General features: G+C 43.7%; 1 protein-coding gene across 1 annotated transcript in view; it reads right to left on the bottom strand.

Annotated features, from left to right (window-relative positions):
• shc3 (SHC (Src homology 2 domain containing) transforming protein 3) overlaps nucleotides 1-19,907 on the bottom strand; it is a 44,763-nt gene that overhangs the window by 14,118 nt on the left and 10,738 nt on the right. The window contains exons 2-3 of the mRNA XM_042326500.1: nucleotides 7,409-7,479; nucleotides 1,017-1,080 (exon numbers count right to left, since the gene is read on the bottom strand). Coding sequence (XP_042182434.1) covers nucleotides 1,017-1,080; nucleotides 7,409-7,479 — 135 coding nt within the window. The remainder of the gene's footprint in view (nucleotides 1-1,016; nucleotides 1,081-7,408; nucleotides 7,480-19,907) is intronic.

Raw genomic sequence — 19,907 nt, 5'->3', positions numbered from 1 at the left:
TTGACAGTCTCTCTCTATTCATTGATTTAAACATTTTGAAATCTCACAGTATCAATTTTGCTGTAGCTTTCTTGTATGCCTGCTAAGTTACTGCAGACTCGGTCATCTGAGCAATCTGATAGGCCAGAGATGGCGTAGTGCACTTGATTTCCTCTCCACGCCCACAGGGAAGACAGGGTTTGTACCTTCAGACATAAGAAATGGCAACAGTTTGCCTACCCGGCGCGTAGGGCAGCTGAATTGGCTGCACCGACCACCAACAGCCCGAAACTAATAAAACTATAGGAACACAAGGCTTTGTCCTTGTTTATTTTTTTACAGAAATGTTTGGCGATCGACTAGAAATGTCTTGGAGATCGACAACCTGTTGGTGACCACTGGTTTACAGTTTAAGGGCATCAGATTGTTATATTATTATATTCTTTCAGGCAGAGCCAGTTGTGATATGTGTTAGACACAGATATACATTGGAAAGGCTAGCATGGAATCCAACCTGAATATTGCTCTGATTAGATGTATTGCAAGAGGACATGCTCCTCTCAGGCACATAGCTAGCTAGCATGGCTCCCCATATCCATCTCATTAATACCCCCCCCACACACACACACACACCCCCATAGTATGAGGGCAAGCTTCTCTAAGACAGAAACATGGATCCACACAGTAACACATAGAATGGCTCTCCATCTTCAGGCATGGATCAACACCCCACACTACGAGGACACAAACACATTGCATGGCTCCCCATCTCCAGCTCAGCCTCCTGTTTAGTGATATTCTGCTCTACATGAGTCACTGAGCAGAGCTGACCATAGCTGAACACTCACTGTGCATCGTGGGCTGGATCTATGCCCACGCACACAGAGAACACAGTCCCACACCCCATCCCTTCCCCTCTTCTCTCTCTCTCTCACACACACACACACACACACACACACACACTCCCTCTCAATCTCTTTCTCACTCTCTCGCTCTCTCCCTCCCTGCCCAGATATGGGGAGTAAGTTAGGGGGTACCTTTCTCTTCCGCAGCGCTCCTTTGGCCCCCGGGACTGCCTCACACACCAAGCTGATGGCCTCTCTGGTGGTAGAGAGATAGAAGGACACAAGGACAGGATGGTGACTCTTCCATGCCACAGAAAATAGAGCTGGTTAAACAACGGGTAAGCTTAGCAATCATCAGTCTTATAGATGCAAGAGAAATACAGTGTCTTACATAAGTATTCAAACCCTTCGCTCCTAGGTGGCGTAGCTGTCTAAGGCAATACATCTCAGTGCTAGAGGCGTCACTACCCTGGTTCGATCCCGGGCTGTATCACAACCGGCTGTGATCGGGAGTCCCATAGGGCGGCACACAATTGGCCCAGCGTCACCCGGGTTAGGGGAGGGTTTGGCCAGGGTAGGCCGTCATTGTAAAATAAGAATTGGTTGCTAACTGACTTGCCTAGTTAAATAAAGGTTAAAAAAAATATATATATAAAAAAAAAATACTCAGTACTTTGTAGAAGCACCTTTCGCAGCGACAACAGCCTCGAGTCTTCATAGCTATGACGCTACAAGCTTGGCACACCTGTATTTTGGGAGGTTCTCCTATTCATCTTTGTAGATCTTCTGTCAGGTTGGATGAGGAACGTTGCTGCACAGCTATTTTCAGTTCTCTCCAGAGAGAGTGTGCTTAGGGTCGTTGGGTCGTTGTCCTGTTGGAGGATGAACCCTCGCCCCAGTCTGAGGTCCTGAGCAGGTTTTCATCAAGGATCTCGTTGTACTTTGCTCCGTTCATCTTTCCCTCGATCCTGAATAGTCTCCCAGGCCCTGCTGCTGAAAAACATTCCCCTACATGATGCTGCCACCACCATGCTTCACCGTAGGCATGGTGCCAGGTTTCTTCCAGACGTGACGCTTGGCATTTAGGCCAAAGAGTTCAATCTTTGTTTCATCAGACCAGATAATCTTGGTTCTCATGGTCTGAAAGTCCTTTAGGTGGCTTTTGGCAAACTCCAAGTGGGCTGTCATGTGCCTTTTACTGAGGAGTAGCTTCCGTCTGGCCACTCTACCATAAAGGCCTGATTGGTGGAGTGCTGCAGAGTTGGTTGTCCTTCTGGAAGGTTCTCCCATCTCCACAGAGGAAATCTGGATCTCTGTCAGAGTGACCATCGCGTTCTTGGTCACCTCCCTGACCAAGGCCTTTCTGGCCCAACACTCCTAACCGCTAGACCACCTGCATTCTTCTACAACAGATAGAGGCATGGGAAATATGTATTTGAATCCTGGCCCTCTGCTTTAAGAAAGCTTCCTCCTAGATTCTAGAGTGTTATCATGTCCCATCAATGAAATTTACCACAGGTGGACTCCAATCAAGTTGTAGAAACATCTCAAGGATGTTCGATGGAAACAGGATGCACCTGAGCTCAATTTCGAGTTCCATAGCAAAGGGTCTGAATACTTATGTAAATAAGGTATTTCTGTTTTATTTGTAATACATTTGCTAAAATGTCTAAAAACCTGTTTTCACTGTGTCATTATGTGGTTTTGTGTGTAGACTGCTGAAGAATGTGTTTTATTTAATCAATTTTAGTACAAGGCTGTAACGTCACAAAATGTGGAAAAAGTCAAGGGGTCTGAATACTTTCCGAAGGCACTGTATGTCTATGGATTCTGGAGGACCTAGAGGACAGCCGGTTAACAAACGGTAGCATTTCACATTTTAATAATTTAGCAGACACTGACTTACAGGAGCAATGAGGGTTAAGTGCCTTGCTCAACGGCACATCGACAGATTTAGGTTACTGGCCCAACACTCCTAACCGCTAGGCTACCTGCATTCTTCTACAACAGATAGAGACAAGGGAAGTACGTGTTTGAATCCTGGCCCTCTGCTATAAGACAGCTTCCTTCTAGATTCTAGACTGGTATGATGATAATGCACCTAACTAATACAATAAGAAACAAAAGAACAGGGTCATGCTACAGTACATTTATAGCAGTAGCTTTGGTTGTGATGAGAGAGAAATGTGTTTATTTGTAATGTCTTTATTGAAATGTTTATTTTATTTTTATCACCGTCTTTAAATACTAATTAATAAATGCTCTCAATTATTTTAGAATAGGAAGTCTATTTATAGTATACCAAAAGTTGACTCTCTCCCTCCCTCCCCCTCCCCCTCCCTCCCTCCCTCCCCCTCTCCATCTCTCCCACTCCCTCTCTCTCTCTCTCTCTACCTTTCTCCATCTCTCCCTCCCTCCCCCTCCCTCCCCCTCTCCATCTCTCCCACTCCCTCCCCCTCCCTCTCCCTCTCCCTCTCCCTCTCTCTCTCCCTCTCTCTCTCTCTCCCTCCCCTCTCCATCTCTCCCACTCCCTCTCTCTCTCTCCTTACCTTTCTCCATCTCTCCCTCCCTCCCCTCCCTCCCTCTCTCTCTCTCTCTCGCTCTCTCTCTCTCTCTCTCTCTCTCTCTCTCTCTCTACCTTTCTCCCTCCCCCTCTGCATCTCTCCCACTCTCTCTCTCTCTACCTTTCTCCCTCCCCCTCTCCATCTCTCCCACTCCCCTCTCTCTCTCTCTCTACCTTTCTCCCCCTCTCCATCTCTCCCACTCCCTCTCTCTCTCTACCTTTCTCCCTCCCCTCTCCATCTCTCCCACTCCCTCTCTCTCTACCTTTCTCCCTCCCCCTCTCCATTTCTCCCACTCCCTCTCTCTCTCTCTCTACCTTTCTCCCTCCCCCTCCCCCTCTCCATCTCTCCCACTCCCTCTCTCTCTCTCTCTCTCTCTACCTTTCTCCCTCCCCCTCTCCATCTCTCCCACTCCCTCTCTCTCTCTACCTTTCTCCCACTCCCTCCCCCTCTCCATCTCTCCCACTCCCTCCCCTCTCCATCTCTCCCACTCCCTCCCCTCCCTCTCCCTCTCTCTCTCTCTCTCTACCTTTCTCCCTCCCCCTCTCCATCTCTCCCACTCCCTCTCTCTCTCTCTCTCTCTACCTTTCTCCCTCCCCCTCTCCATCTCTCCCACTCCCTCTCTCTCTCTCTCTACCTTTCTCCCTCCCCCTCTCCATCTCTCCCACTCCCTCTCTCTCTCTCTCTACCGTTCTCCCTCCCCTCTCCATCTCTCTCTCCCACTCCCTCTCTCTCTCTCTACCTTTCTCCCTCCCCCTCTCCATCTCTCCCACTCCCTCTCTCTCTCTCTCTACCTTTCTCCCTCTCCATCTCCATCTCTCCCACTCCCTCTCTCTCTCTCTACCTTTCTCCCTCCCCCTCTCCATCTCTCCCACTCCCTCTCTCTCTCTCTCTACCTTTCTCCCTCCCCCTCTCCATCTCTCCCACTTCCTCTCTCTCTCTCCTTACCTTTCTCCCTCCCCTCTCCATCTCTCCCACTCCCTCTCTCTCTCTCTCTACCTTTCTCCCTCCCCCTCTCCATCTCTCCCACTCCCTCTCTCTCTCTCTCTACCTTTCTCCCTCCCCCTCTCCATCTCTCCCACTCCTCTCTCTCTCTCTCTCTCTCTCTCTCTACCTTTCTCCCTCCCCCTCTCCATCTCTCCCACTCCCTCTCTCTCTCTCTCTCTACCTTTCTCCATCTCTCCCTCCCTCCCTCCCCCTCTCCATCTCTCCCACTCCCTCTCTCTCTCTCTACCTTTCTCCATCTCTCCCTCCCTCCCCTCCCCCCCTCCCACTCTCTCTCTCTCTCTCTCTCTCTCTCTCTCTCTCTCTCTCTCTCTCTCTCTCTCTCTCTCAAATCAATTCAAGGGGCTTTATTGGCATGGGAAACATGTGTTAACATTGCCAAAGCAAGTGAGGTGGATAATATACAAAAGTGAAATAAACAATAAAAATTAACAGTAAACATTAAACATACAGAAGTTTGAAAACAACAAATGGTTAAGGGTCTCTCTCTCTCTCTCCCCCTATCTCTCTCTACCTATCTCTCTCTCTCTCTCTCTCTATCTCTCTCTCTCCCCATCTGTCCATCTCTCCCTCTCTCTCCCTATCTATCTTGCCCTCTCTCTCTCTCTACCTTTCTCCCTCCCCCTCTCCATCTCTCCCACTCCCTCCCTCTCTCTCTCCCCCCTCTCTCTCTCTCTCTCCCATCTCTCCATCTCTCCCTCTCTCTCCCTATCTATCTCGCCCTCTCTCTCTCTCTCTCTCTTTTCTCCCTCCCCCTCTCCATCTCTCCCACTCCCTCCCTCTCTCTCCCCCCTCTCTCTCTCTCTCCCATCTCTCTCTCTCTCTCCTATCTATCTCGCCCTCTCTCTCTCTCTCTCTACCTTTCTCCCTCCCCCTCTCCATCTCTCCCACTCCCTCTCTCTCTCTCTCTACCTTTCTCCATCTCTCCCTCCCTCCCCCCCCACCTCTCTCTCTCTCGCGCTCTCTCTCTCTCTCTCCCCATCTCTCTCTCTCTCTCTCTCCCCATCTCTCCCTCTCTCTCCCTATCTTTCTCGCCCTCTCTCTCTTTCTCTCTCTCATCAATGGATAGTACAATATCATGTGGTCCTTGCCCTGCAGTAGTGTGAACGCTGCTGGTTGAACCAGACAGAATTATAGGCGCACAATAAAGAGTGGCTCTGGGGTTAACCCTAGCCCTATCTAACCCTAGCTGACTCCATGAACTCAAGCAGAAAAGTGAACGTGACACAGACATGCCATATTCACAGTACAGGCCCCACGTCTCTCACAGACACAGCTCTACTGGCAGCCATGGCCTTGTCATTCAATAAACAACCATAGAAAATACAGGCTTCTTCTAATGTTTCTATTTGTTGGGGACAGTGGAGATTAATTTAAATAACCGGGGGCAGTTGGGTGAGTATAAGAGGTAAGTATACAGTGCCTTCAGAAAGTATTCAGACCCCTTGACTTTTTCCACATTTTGTTATGTTACAGCCTGATTCTAAAATGCATTAAATAAAACAAATGATTAATCTACACATAATACCCCATAATGACAAAGCAAAAAACAGATTTTTTGAAATGCTAGAAAATGTATTACAAATAAAACAGAAATAGCTTATTTACATAAGTATTCAGACCCTTTTCTATGAGACTCCAAATTGAGCTCAGGTGCATCCTGTTTCCATTGATCTTCCTTGAGATGTTTCTACAACTTGATTAGAGTCCACCTGTGGTAAATTCCATTGATTAGACATGATTTGTAAAGGCAAACACCTGTCTATATAAGGTCCCACAGTTGACAGTGCATGTCAGAGAAAGAAACAGGCCTTTATGGTAGAGTGGCTAGACGGAAGCTACTCCGGAAGCTACTCATGACAGCCCGCTTGGAGTTTGACAAAAGGCACATAAAGAACTCTCTGACCATGAGAAACAAGATTCTCTGGTCTGATGAAACCAAAGATTTAATTCTTTGGCCTGAGTGCAAAGTGTCACATCTGGAGGAAACCTGGCACCATCCCTATGGTAAAGCATGGTGGTGGCAGCAACATGCTGTGGGGATGTTTTTCAGGAGTGGCTTTGGGACAAGTCTCTGAATGTCCTTGAGTGGCCCAGCCAGAGTCCGGACTTGAACCTATTCGAACATCTCTGAGAGACCTGAAAATAGCTGTGCAGTGACGCTCCCTATCTAACCTGACAGAGCTTGAGAGGATCTGCAGAAAATAATGGGAGAAGCTCTCCAAGTACAGGTGTGCCAAGCTTGTAGCGTCACACCCAAGAAGACTCAAGGCTGTAATCGCTGCCAAAGGTGTTTCAACCAAGTACTGAATAAAGGGTCTGAATACTTGTGTAAATGTGATATATCAGTTTTTATTTTTTAAACCTGTTTTTGCTTTGTCATTATGGGGTATTATGTGTAGATTGATGAGGGGGGGGGGACAATTGAATACATTTTAGAATAAGGCTGTAACGTACCAAAAAGTGGAAAAAGTCAGAGACTGAATACTTTCCGAATGCAATAGGGGTAAAACAGGTTAATATGGATAAAATATGGGTAAAACATGGGGTCAAATAGGGATAAAATGGGGGTAAAACAGGTTAATATGGATAAAATATGGGTAAAACATGGGGTCAAATAGGGATAAAATGGGGGTAAAACATGGGGTCAAATAGGGATAAAATGGGGGTAAAACATGGGGTCAAATAGGGATAAAATGGGGGTAAAACAGGGGTTCAAATAGGGATAAAATGTGGGTAAAACAGAGTTAATATGGATAAAATGTGGGTAAAACATGAGGTCAAATAGGGATAAAATGGGGGTAAAACAGGGATAAAGTATGGGTAAGATATGGGTAAAATAAAAACATTGGTAAAACAGGGGCAAAACCGGGGTAAAACATGAGTAAAATAGGGGTACATTTGGGTAAAACAGGGTTAAAGTATGGGTAAGATATGGGTGAAATGGATAACACAACACATAATAAATTGCTCCCACATAGTATCCATTTCCTTCAACAAAATACATGAATCTCTTACCTTGTTATTTGCGATCTCGTGTTGAAATCCAGTGATTTCATCGACCGAAGGACTTCAATGCAACCCAAATACTAGAAGAGAGAGAGAAGAGATTCAATTAGTTAATGGATGAATGTCAAGATGTGAAGCATTTAATTATGTCAAAACAATGTGACTTTAACACCCAGGATATTTGCAATTCTACCTCTTATAATATAAGCAGCCATTGTAGTCTGAGAAAGAGGACCAGGGCACATATGACACAGTTATTTATTCCTGTGCCTCTTCAGTGCAGCAGGCCATTCGTGATCTTCAGCATGATATTGACTCAATCCAAAAATCACTTCCGGATGTTAAATTAGTGTTAAATGCAAATAAAACCAGGTTTATGCTGTTCTCTAGGTCTCGTAGCGCTGACCCTGAGAACTTGCGTATTTTGTACTCCAGAATGGAGCCCAAATTGAGCATGTTTCTCACTATACTCCTTCGGTATCTGGATTGATGACAAGTTTGCCTTTTGAAACACACATTGAAAACTTGACAAAGAAGTTGAGATCTTTGATTGTTGTTTTATATAGAAATAAATCCTGCCTCAGTTCCCGAAAATAGAAGGAAGATTCTCCCTGTAAATAGACTATGTTGACATTGTTTATATTCACGCGGCAGCATCTGTTTTTGACTCAGTATTCCATTCAGTAATATGTTTTATCACTGCGATACATTGTATTCTTTACAAACATGTTGAACAGACCTCTCCAGTGGCAACAAATGTAATATTAATAAAACAAATTTGGGCTTGCCTCTTTTGCATGTAATTTTGGCATTAATATACGTGTCACATATAAGTTTGCAAACAACATTAAAAAAAATATATATCATTGAGTTAAAGCCGCATACAAACATGGTCTCTTTTTTGTTTTCTTGAGTAAGGCAGCTCCAAAATGCAGGTGTTTCAGCCTAGCTCAGTGCTTTCTGTGGTGGAGGGGCAAGCCAGCAGAAAATACAGAGCGTTGAGCCGTGATTGGATCAGTTTTCTGTCACTCATGGGGACACTACTTCATGGCCAAGTCTAAGGGTAGACCTCGAAAATTGAAGCCCCTTGGGTGCTGCCATAGAGTTACATTAGAAATGCCCATCCAAGAAGGCTCAATCTCATTGGCCACAGATAAAATTATGTAAAATCACGTTCTATCGACAGTACCTTTGATTGGACTGTCCAACATCATACTTTCAAAATCTTAGCTAGCAGTCATCATCATGAATCAAGTCGACAATCTACTGGCAAATCCTTTTTAATCCTTGTCATATTAAGAGAAATTATGAAGAGAAATTATAGATAAAAGGTATCGGTGCTCATCGGCCACTGGACATAAACATTACACAACAAGTTGGAAATCGCAAATTCAACAACGAGTGGTTTGTAAGGAATAAGTGGCTAACTGCAAGCATCGCAAAGCTATCGCTTGCTATTCATCGCATGCTATTCAGTGGAGTGGCTGTGAGGTACCAAGACTAAGATTAAGGGTCTCTTTTCCTAGTTTGAAATGATAAACATTCAACATTGGCCCTGCTGTCAATGAAGCATGATTTGTGCCGTGCTCAAAACAACTTTTAACTCGGAACTGCAAAATCTGACTTCAGTGAGTCAGACTGGGAAAATCAAGCTACGACTGTGAAAATACGTGTTTAACTTTCACCCAACTCGAGAGCTACGACCTGAAGATCCCTGATGTCATCATGATTCAACTTTTTGTCTTGAAAGTTGTCTTGAAAGCATCATAAATCCAGAGAATGGCAGACTTTGATGACAAAATTTGCCCACGAAGGACCGCCGCGCTACCTTCCTTTTCAAGTGAGTCCACAAAGGTGAGGTGAGTCCAAAAATGTTTTGTATGCTGCTGCATAAATGATGTAATATGCCAGGGAGATATGTATACAGTAGCTAAGAAGTAATACTAAGTGGATGTTGTGTAGTATGCTGTTAGTAGCCCATGTGCTTCACCCTAATAATTTGGTCTATTTTCACCTTTTAATTTTGCCTACTGCTCTGACTTGGTGGAGCCCCTGTATTAGAGAAATGTAATCATTAAATATTGTAAGAGCTATCATTGTCTGCTTATATGCCTCCTTTATTTATCCTACGGTTCTGACTTGGTGTACAGGGAGAATACTGTAAGAACAGCCCATGTTCTGAATTCTGCAGCTGTACATTTCAAAAGTGCTGAACAAATAGTTATATTCACTACGTCCGTCATAGCTCACTCATTAATGTCTTAATTTAAATTACGGATTGCCTCTTAATCCTCTTGTCGTCCCCTTATGCCATAGTTTGAAAATCTCAATTGTCATTAGAAACCACATTTGTTTAAGCAAAGTCAGCCATATCAGCTATGTTTTTTTTGTCAGTAAATGAGGCTGAATTAACTGTTTCACTGCCAGACAAGGCTCCTCTGATAGCCATGTGGAGCAGTGGTAAGGTGTTGATACTGCTGTTGGGACTCTGCTGTTGGAACAGCTTTATGTAGGCCCTAACAGTTTGTTGGCACCATTTGTCACCGTTATAATGCAATTAATGTATTGTTTAGTGTTGTGTGGTGTCTTTGCTGGCATTACATCCCAATTTTTTTTGTTTTTCCCCACCAAGATGTACATGCTAAAATCACCACTGAACCTCTCTGTCTGTAAGAAGAGAGCTGCATTCTCTTATGTATTTACACAGTAGTCTTGCGGAAACGTCCTCTGTACATTACTTCATTGATTAATTTTAGATATACTAATGACCAAACCCGTTCTAAGGGATGGATAACTCTGGAGATCCCTTTGGTCTCCACAGAATTGGGGAAATCTGGATCGTTTTTTTTGCCCCTTATGTGTGGAAAAATTACAGTATTCCTTGCAGTTCCATATTCTGGTGCCTTTCAGGCATTTAACATGATTGATTGGAGACTTATATGTTACAGAATGCAATTGCTTTTCTTAAATATGTTTATTGATGTGTATTATGTGTTTTATTATAGTGTGTTTTATTATAGTGTGTTTTATTATAGTGTGTATTATTATAGTGTGTAGTGGACAGGCGGGCAGGTGCAGGCAGCGATCGGTTGAAGAGCATGCATTTAGTTTTACTTGTATTTAAGAGCAATTGGAGGCCACGGAAGGAGTGTTGTATGGCATTGAAGCTCGTCTGGAGGGTTGTTAACATAGTGTCCAAAGAAGGGCCAGAAGTATACAGAATGGTGTCGTCTGCGTAGAGGTGGATCAGAGACTCACCAGCAGCAAGAGGGACATCATTGATGTATACAGAGAAGAGAGTCTGTCCAAGAATGGAACCCTGTGGCACCCCCATAGAGACTGCCAGAGGCCCGGACAACAGGCCCTCCGATTTGACACACAGAACTCTATCAGAGAAGTAGTTGGTGATAGATATAGGTCTGTAGCAGTTTGGGTCAAGAGTGTCCCCCCCTTTGAAGAGGGGGATGACCGCAGCTTATTATAGTGTGTTTTATTATAGTGTGTTTTATTATAGTGTGTTTTATTATAGTGTGTTTTATTATAGTGTGTTTTATTATAGTGTGTATTATTATAGTGTGTTTTATTATAGTGTGTTTTATTATAGAGTGTTTTATTATAGTGTGTTTTATTATAGTGTGTATTATTATAGTGTGTATTATTATGTAGGTCTATTGTGTTTTATTATAGTGTGTGTTATTATGTAGGTCTATTGTGTTTTATTATAGTGTGTGTTATTATGTAGGTCTATTGTGTTTTATTATAGTGTGTATTATTATGTAGGTCTATTGTGTTTTATTATAGTGTGTATTATTATGTAGGTCTATTGTGTTTTATTATAGTGTGTATTATTATGTAGGTCTATTGTGTTTTATTATAGTGTGTGTTATTATGTAGGTCTATTGTGTTTTATTATAGTGTGTATTATTATAGTGTGTGTTATTATATTGTGTTTTATTATAGTGTGTATTATTATGTAGGTCTATTGTGTTTTATTATAGTGTGTATTATTATAGTGTGTTTTATTATAGTGTGTATTATTATGTAGGTCTATTGTGTTTTATTATAGTGTGTATTATTATAGTGTGTTTTATTATAGTGTGTATTATTATGTAGGTCTATTGTGTTTTATTATAGTGTGTGTTATTATGTAGGTCTATTGTGTTTTATTATAGTGTGTATTATTATGTAGGTCTATTGTGTTTTATTATAGTGTGTGTTATTATGTAGGTCTATTGTGTTTTATTATAGTGTGTATTATTATGTAGGTCTATTGTGTTTTATTATAGTGTGTTTTATTATAGTGTGTATTATTATAGTGTGTATTATTATAGTGTGTATTATTATGTAGGTCTATTGTGTTTTATTATAGTGTGTTTTATTATAGTGTGTTTTATTATAGTGTGTGTTATTATGTAGGTCTATTGTGTTTTATTATAGTGTGTGTTATTATGTAGGTCTATTGTGTTTTATTATAGTGTGTGTTATTATGTAGGTCTATTGTGTTTTATTATAGTGTGTGTTATTATAGTGTGTGTTATTATGTAGGTCTATTGTGTTTTATTATAGTGTGTGTTATTATGTAGGTCTATTGTGTTTTATTATAGTGTGTATTATTATGTAGGTCTATTGTGTTTTATTATAGTGTGTGTTATTATGTAGGTCTATTGTGTTTTATTATAGTGTGTATTATTATAGTGTGTGTTATTATGTAGGTCTATTGTGTTTTATTATAGTGTGTATTATTATAGTGTGTGTTATTATGTAGGTCTATTGTGTTTTATTATAGTGTGTGTTATTATGTAGGTCTATTGTGTGTTATTATAGTGTGTATTATTATAGTGTGTGTTATTATGTAGGTCTATTGTGTTTTATTATAGTGTGTATTATTATAGTGTGTGTTATTATGTAGGTCTATTGTGTTTTATTATAGTGTGTGTTATTATGTAGGTCTATTGTGTTTTATTATAGTGTGTGTTATTATGTAGGTCTATTGTGTTTTATTATAGTGTGTGTTATTATGTAGGTCTATTGTGTTTTATTATAGTGTGTGTTATTATGTAGGTCTATTGTGTTTTATTATAGTGTGTATTATTATAGTGTGTATTATTATAGTGTGTTTTATTATAGTGTGTATTATTATAGTGTGTGTTATTATGTAGGTCTATTGTGTTTTATTATAGTGTGTATTATTATAGTGTGTTTTATTATAGTGTGTATTATTATAGTGTGTGTTATTATGTAGGTCTATTGTGTTTTATTTATGTACAGGGTTTTATTTGTAAATGTATACAGGGCTCTCTTTTAAAAAATTGTTTTATCTCAATGTGACTCAATTATTATTCACAAAAGTATCTCAGAGAAGGAGTGCTGAATGATCTAGGATCAGTTTTGCCTTTTAGATAATAATGAATAAGATTATGTGGACAGGGTAGACCTGGGCCCAGATTCACAAAACCTTCTCATGAGAAGACATTTTTTCTTAACTGCCATGTTTTCCTTAACTATAGACTTATGAAGAAAGATAAGCAAAGTTTCTATTCCTCAAAAAGGTTCTTAAAAATGTTATTGCGGTATTTCTTATGTTTCACCTTTAAGCAAAAAGTGAAGAAGAAATTAGATTCTTGAAAATAAAGTGATTGGAAATGTTGTTAATTCCAAGGTTTAATTTTAGTCGTAAACTCAGGGCAGTGAGAAAAAGTTGAACATGTTGAACAAAAAAAATTTTTTGAACATGTTTAATTCACTCACAAACTTCTTCTGAAAGTATCAGTATTGATTAATTATAAACTCAATAACATGTTTTCGATCAGAAATATGCTAACATGATTTCCATTGCTAGCTAGAGAGGTAGCTAAAACGGTTGCCTAGCAACAAACATCTTACGAAGATTTGTAAGAAGATATTTCAGAAGTTCGTAAGAAAATCATTAAATCTTAAGATATTGTTAAGGTATTGCATAAGAACCATCCTATGTAGTCTTCATTTTTGTTCTTAAGAACCTTCTTAAGTTCTTGCGAAATAAATGTTTGGGGAATCTGGGCACTGAAACTAGATACGCACTATTACTTTGAGACACTTCATCATAAATTCATATATTATTCCATATGATCTAAAAGGAAAAACTAATCCTGGATCAGAATTCCAGTCTCAGACTCGTTGTGAATCAAGCAACAAGTACAACAGCAGAGCAACAGTATAGCAGCAGGACAGGGCAAGTTAATGTCTGTCTGAGATATAGCAGCAGGACAGGTTAGTGTCTGTCTGAGCTATAGAAGCAGGCCAGGTTAGTGTCTGTCTGAGCTATAGAAGCAGGCCAGGTTAATGTCTGTCTGTGAAATAGCAGCAGGCAAGGTTACTGTCTGTCTGAGCTATAGCAGCAGGGCAGGCCAGGTTAGTGTCTGTCTGAGCTATAGAATCAGGCCAGGTTAGTGTCTGTCTGAGATAAAGCAGCAAGTCAGGTTAATGTCTGTCTGAGCTATAGCAGCAGGCCAAGTCAGTGTCTGTCTGAACTATAGGAGCAGGCCAGGTTAATATCTATCTGAGATATAGCAGCAGGCCAGGTTACTGTCTGTCTGAGCTATAGCAGCAGGCCCGGTTAGTGTCTGTCTGAGCTATAGCAGCAGGCCAGTGAGGGTTAGTATCTGTCTGAGCAATTGCAGCAGGCCAAGGAAGGTTAGTGTCCAGCTGAGCTATGGCAGCAGGCAAAGGCAGGTAACTGTTTGCCTGAGCAACAGCAGCAGGCCAGGTTAATGTTTGTCTGAGCTATAGCAGCAGGCCAGGTTAGTGACTGTCTGAGCTATAGCAGCAGGCCGGGGCAGGTTTGTGTCTGTCTGAGCTATAGAAGCAGGCCAGGTTAGTGTCTGTCTGAGATAAAGCAGCAGGTCAGGTTAGTGTCTGTCTGAGCTATAGCAGCAGGCCAGGGAGGGTTAGTGTCTGTCTGAGAAAAAGCAGCAGGACAGGTTGGTGTCTGTCTGAGATAAAGCAGCAGGCCAGGTTAGTGTCTGGTTGAGCAATAGCAGCAGGCCAGGTTAGTTTCTGGTTGAGCAATAGCAGCAGGCCAGGCCAGGTTAGTGTCAGTTAGAGCAATAGCAGCAGGCCAGGTTAGTGTCTGTCTGAGATATGGCAGCAGGGCAGGTTAGTGTCTGTCTGAGCTATAGAAGCAGGCCAGGTTAGTGTCTGTCTGAGATATGGCAGCAGGGCAGGTTAGTGTCCGTCTGAGATATAGCAGCAGGCCAGGTTAGTGTCTGTCTGAGTAATAGCCGCAGGCCATGTTTGTGTATGTCTGAGCTATAGCAGCAGGCCAGTGAGGGTTAGTATCTGTCTGAGCAATTGCAGCAGGCCAAGGAAGGTTAGTGTCCAGCTGAACTATAGCAGCAGGCAAAGGCAGGTTCCTGTCTGCCTGAGCTATAGCAGCGGGCCAAGGCAGGTAACTGTTTGCCTGAGCAACAGCAGCAGGCCAGGTTAGTGTCTGTCTGAGCTATAGCAGCAGGCCAGGTTAGTGTATGTCTGAGCAATAGCATCAGGCCAGGTTAGTGACTGTCTGAGCTATAGCAGCAGGCCGGGGCAGGTTTGTGTCTGTCTGAGATAAAGCAGCAGGCCAGGTTTGTGTCTGTCTGAGCTATAGCAGCAGGCCAGGGACAGGTTAGTGTCTGTCTGAGCAATAGCAGCAGGTGTCACACCCTGACCATAGTTTGCTTTGTATGTTTTTATGTTTTGGTTGGTCAGGGTGTGATCTGGTTGGGCATTCTATGTTAATTGTCTAGTTTGTCTAGTTCTATGTTTGGCCTGATATGGTTCTCAATCAGAGGCAGGTGTTCGTCATTGTCTCTGATTGGGAACCATATTTAGGTAGCCTGGGTTTCACTGTGTGTTTGTGGGTGATTGTTCCTGTCTCTGTGTTTGCACCAGATAGGACTGGTTTGGTTTTCCACGTTTTTGTAGTGTTTATTCCTTTTTGTTATTAAACATGAATCAGTATAATCATGCCGCATTTTGGTCCGACTCTCCTTCACCACAAGAGAACCGTTACAGCAGGCCAGGTTACTGTCTGTCTGAGCTATAGCAGAAGTTTAGGTTAGTGTCTGTCTGAGCTATAGCAGAAGTTTAGGTTAGTGTCTGTCTGAGATATAGCAGAAGTTTAGGTTAGTGTCTGTCTGAGATATAGCAGCAGGCCAGGTTTGTGTCTGTCTGAGATATAGCAGCAGGCCAGGTTAGTATCTGTCTGAGATATAGCAGCAGGCCAGGTTTGTGTCTGTCTGAGATATAGCAGCAGGCCAGGTTTGTGTCTGTCTGAGATATAGCAGCAGGCCAGGTTAGTGTCTGTCTGAGATATAGCAGCAGGCCAGGTTAGTATCTGTCTGAGATATAGCAGCAGGCCAGGTTAGTGTCTGTCTGAGATATAGCAGCAGGCCAGGTTTGTGTCTGTCTGAGATATAGCAGCAGGCCAGGTTAGTATCTGTCTGAGATATAGCAGCAGGCCAGGTTAGTGTCTGTCTGAGATATAGCAGCAGGCCAGGTTTGTGTCTGTCTGAGATATAGCAGCACGCCAGGTTTGTGTCTGTCTGAGAAATAGCAGCAGGCCAGGCAAGGTTATTGAGTGTATGAGGAATAGCAGCAGGCCAGGCCAGGTTAGTGTCTGTCTGAGCTATAGCAGCAGGCCTAATTAGTGTCTGTCTGAGCAATAGCAGCACGCCAGGTTTGTGTCTGTCTGAGAAATAGCAGCAGGCCAGGCCAGGTTAGTGTCTGTCTGAGCTATAGCAGCAGGCCTAATTAGTGTCTGTCTGAGCAATAGCAGCAGGCCAGGCTAGGTTAATATCAGTTAGAGCTATAGCAGCAGGGCAGGCCAGGTTAGTGTCTGTCTGAGCTATAGAATCAGGCCAGGTTTGTGTCTGTCTGAGCAATAGCAGCAGGTCAGGTTAATGTCAGTCTGAGCTATATCAGCAGGCCAGGATAGGTTAATATCAGTTAGAGCTATAGCAGCAGGGCAGGCCAGGTTAGTGTCTGTCTCAGCTATAGCAGTAGGCCAAGTTAGCGCCTGTCTGAGCTATAGCAGCAGGCCAACTGAGTATCTGTTTGAGCTATAGCAGCAGGACAGTTTAGTGTATGTCCGAGCAACATGAGCAGACCAGGGCATGTTAGTATATGTCTGAGCTATAGCAGTAGGCCAAGTTAGCGTCGGTCTGAGCTATAGCAGTAGGCCAAGTTAGAGTCTGTCTAAGCTATAGCAGCAAGCCTGGTTAATATCTGTCTGAGCTATAGCAGCAGGCCAGGTTAATATCTGTCTGAGCTATAGCAGCAGGCCAAGTTAGCGCCTGTCTGAGATATAGCAGCAGGTCAGTTTAGTGTCTGTCTGAGATAAAGCAGCAAGTCAGGTTAATGTCTGTCTGAGCTATAGCAGCAGGCCAGGTTAGTGTCTGTCTCAGCTATAGCAGCAGGCCAGGTTAGCGTCTTTCTGAACTATATCAGAAGGCCAGGATAGTGTCTGTCTCAGCTATAGCAGTAGGCCAAGTTAGCGCCTGTCTGAGCTATAGCAGCAGGCCAAGTGAGTATCTGTTTGAGCTATAGCAGCAGGACAGTTTAGTGTCTGTCTGAGCAACATGAGCAGACCAGGGCATGTTAGTATATGTCTGAGATATAGCAGCAGGTCAGTTTAGTGTCTGTCCCAGCAACATGAGCAGACCAGGGCATGTTAGTATATGTCTGAGCTATAGCAGCAGGACAGTTTAGTGTCTGTCCGAGCAACATGAGCAGACCAGGGCATGTTAGTATATGTCTGAGATATAGCAGCAGGCCAGGTTAGTATCTGTCTGAGATATAGCAGCAGGCCAGGTTAGTGTCTGTCTGAGATATAGCAGAAGGCCAGGTTAGTGTCTGTCTGAGATATAGCAGCAGGCCAGGTTAGTATCTGTCTGAGATATAGCAGCAGGCCAGGTTAATGCCTGTCTGAGATATAGCAGCAGGCCAAGTTAGTGCCTGTCTGAGATATAGCAGCAGGCCAAGTTAGCGCCTGTCTGAGATATAGCAGCAGGCCAGGTTAGTATCTGTCTGAGATATAGCAGCAGGCCAGGTTAGTGTCTGTCTGAGATATAGCAGAAGGCCAGGTTAGTGTCTGTCTGAGCTATAGCATCAAGGAAGGTTTGTGTCTGTCTGAGCTATATCAGCAGGCCAGATTAGTGTCTGTCTGAGCAATAGCATCAGGCCAGGGCAGGTAAATGTCTGGCTGACCTAAAGCAGCAGTCCAGGGAACGTAGGCGTCAGCCTGAGCTATAGCAGCAGGCCAGGATAGTGTCTGTCTGAAGTAAAGCAGCAGGCCAGAGGAGGGTATTGTCTGCCTGAGCTACAGCAGAAGGCCAGGAAAGGTTAGTGTCTTGGTGAGCTAGAGCAGCAGGCCATGTTAGTATCTGTCTGAAGTAAAGCAGCAGGCCAGGATCGTGTATGTCTGAGCTACAGCAGCAGGGCAGTTTAGTGTCTGTCTGAGCTATAGCAGCAGGACAGGTTAGTGTCTGCCTGAGATATACCAGCAGGCCAGGCCAGGTTAGCATCTGTCTGAGATATAGCAGCAGGCCAGGTTAGTATCTGTCTGAGAAATAGCAGCAGGCCATAAAAGGTTCATGTCTGTCTGAGCTATAGCAGCAGGCCAGGTTAGTGTCTGTCTGAGCTAGAGCAACAGGCCAGGTTAGTGTCCGTCTGAGCTATAGCAGCAGGCCAGGTTAGTGTCCGTCTGAGCTATAGCAGCAGGCCAGGCCAGGTTAGTGTCCGTCTGAGCTATAGCAGCAGGCCAGGCCAGGTTAGCGTCTGTCTGAGCTATAGTAGCAGGCCAGTTTAGTGTCCGTCTGAGCTATAACAGCAGGCCAGTCCAGGTTAGTGTCTGTCTGAGCAATAACAGCAGGCCAGTCCAGGTTAGCGTCTGTCTGAGCTATAGTAGCAGGCCATTTTAGTGTCCGTCTGAGCTATAACAGCAGGCCAGTCCAGGTTAGTGTCCGTCTGAGCTATAACAGCAGGCCAGGCCAGGTTAGCGTCTGTCTGAGCTATAACAGCAGGCCAGTTTAGTGTCCGTCTCAGCTATAACAGCAGGCCAGTCCAGGTTAGTGTCCGTCTGAGCTATAACAGCAGGCCAGGCCAGGTTAATGTCTGTCTGAGCTATAGCAGTAGGCCAGGTTAATGTCTGCCTGAGCTATAGCAGCAGGCCAGGTTAGCGTATGTCTCAGTTATAGCAGCAGGCCAGGTTAGTGTCTGTCTGAACTATAGCAGCAGGCCAAGTTCGTGTCTGTCTGAGCTATTGCAGCAGGCCAGAGAAGGCAAGTGTTTTTCTGAGCTATCGCAGCAGGCCAGGTCAGTGTCTGTCTGAGCTATAGAAGCAGGCCAGGTTAGTGTCTGTCTGAGCTATAGCAGCAGGCCAGGCCAGGTTAATGTCTGCCTGAGCTATAGCAGTAGGCCAGGTTAATGTCTGCCTGAGCTATAGCAGCAGGCCAGGTTAATGTCTGTCTGAGCTATAGCAGCAGGCCAGGTTAATGTCTGCCTGAACTATAACAGCAGGCCAGGTTAGTGTCTGTCTGAGATAAAGCAGCAAGTCAGGTTAATGTCTGTCTGAGATATAGCAGCAGGCCAGGTTGTTGTCTGTCTCAGCTATAGCAGCAGGCCAAGTTAGCGCCTGTCTGAGCTATAGCAGCAGGCCAAGTGAGTATCTGTTTGAGCTATAGCAGCAGGACAGTTTAGTGTCTGTCCGAGCAACATGAGCAGACCAGGGCATGTTAGTATATGTCTGAGATATAGCAGCAGGTCAGTTTAGTGTCTGTCCGAGCAACATGAGCAGACCAGGGTATGTTAGTATATGTCTGAGCTATAGCAGCAGGACAGTTTAGTGTCTGTCCGAGCAACATAAGCAGACCAGGGCATGTTAGTATATGTCTGAGATATAGCAGCAGGACAGTTTAGTGTCTGTCCGAGCAACATGAGCAGACCAGGGCATGTTAGTATATGTCTGAGATATAGCAGCAGGTCAGTTTAGTGTCTTTCCCAGCAACATGAGCAGACCAGGGCATGTTAGTATATGTCTGAGCTATAGCAGCAGGACAGTTTAGTGTCTGTCCGAGCAACATGAGCAGACCAGGGCATGTTAGTATATGTCTGAGCTATAGCAGCAGGACAGTTTAGTGTCTTTCCCAGCAACATGAGCAGACCAGGGTATGTTAGTATATGTCTGAGCTATAGCAGCAGGACAGTTTAGTGTCTTTCCCAGCAACATTAGCAGACCAGGGCATGTTAGTATATGTCTGAGCTATAGCAGCAGGTCAGTTTAGTGTCTTTCCCAGCAACATGAGCAGACCAGGGTATGTTAGTATATGTCTGAGCTATAGCAGCAGGTCAGTTTAGTGTCTGTCCCAGCAACATGAGCAGACCAGGGTATGTTAGTATATGTCTGAGATATAGCAGCAGGACAGTTTAGTGTCTGTCTGAGCTATAGCAGCGGGCCAAGTTAATGCTTGTCTGAGATATAGCAGCAGGCCTG

The sequence above is a fragment of the Oncorhynchus tshawytscha genome, linkage group LG09 (genome assembly GCF_018296145.1).
Source record: "Oncorhynchus tshawytscha isolate Ot180627B linkage group LG09, Otsh_v2.0, whole genome shotgun sequence".
NCBI lineage: Eukaryota > Metazoa > Chordata > Actinopteri > Salmoniformes > Salmonidae > Oncorhynchus > Oncorhynchus tshawytscha.
Note: the sequence above shows the minus strand (reverse complement) of the source record. Positions and strands in the feature narration are given on the sequence as shown.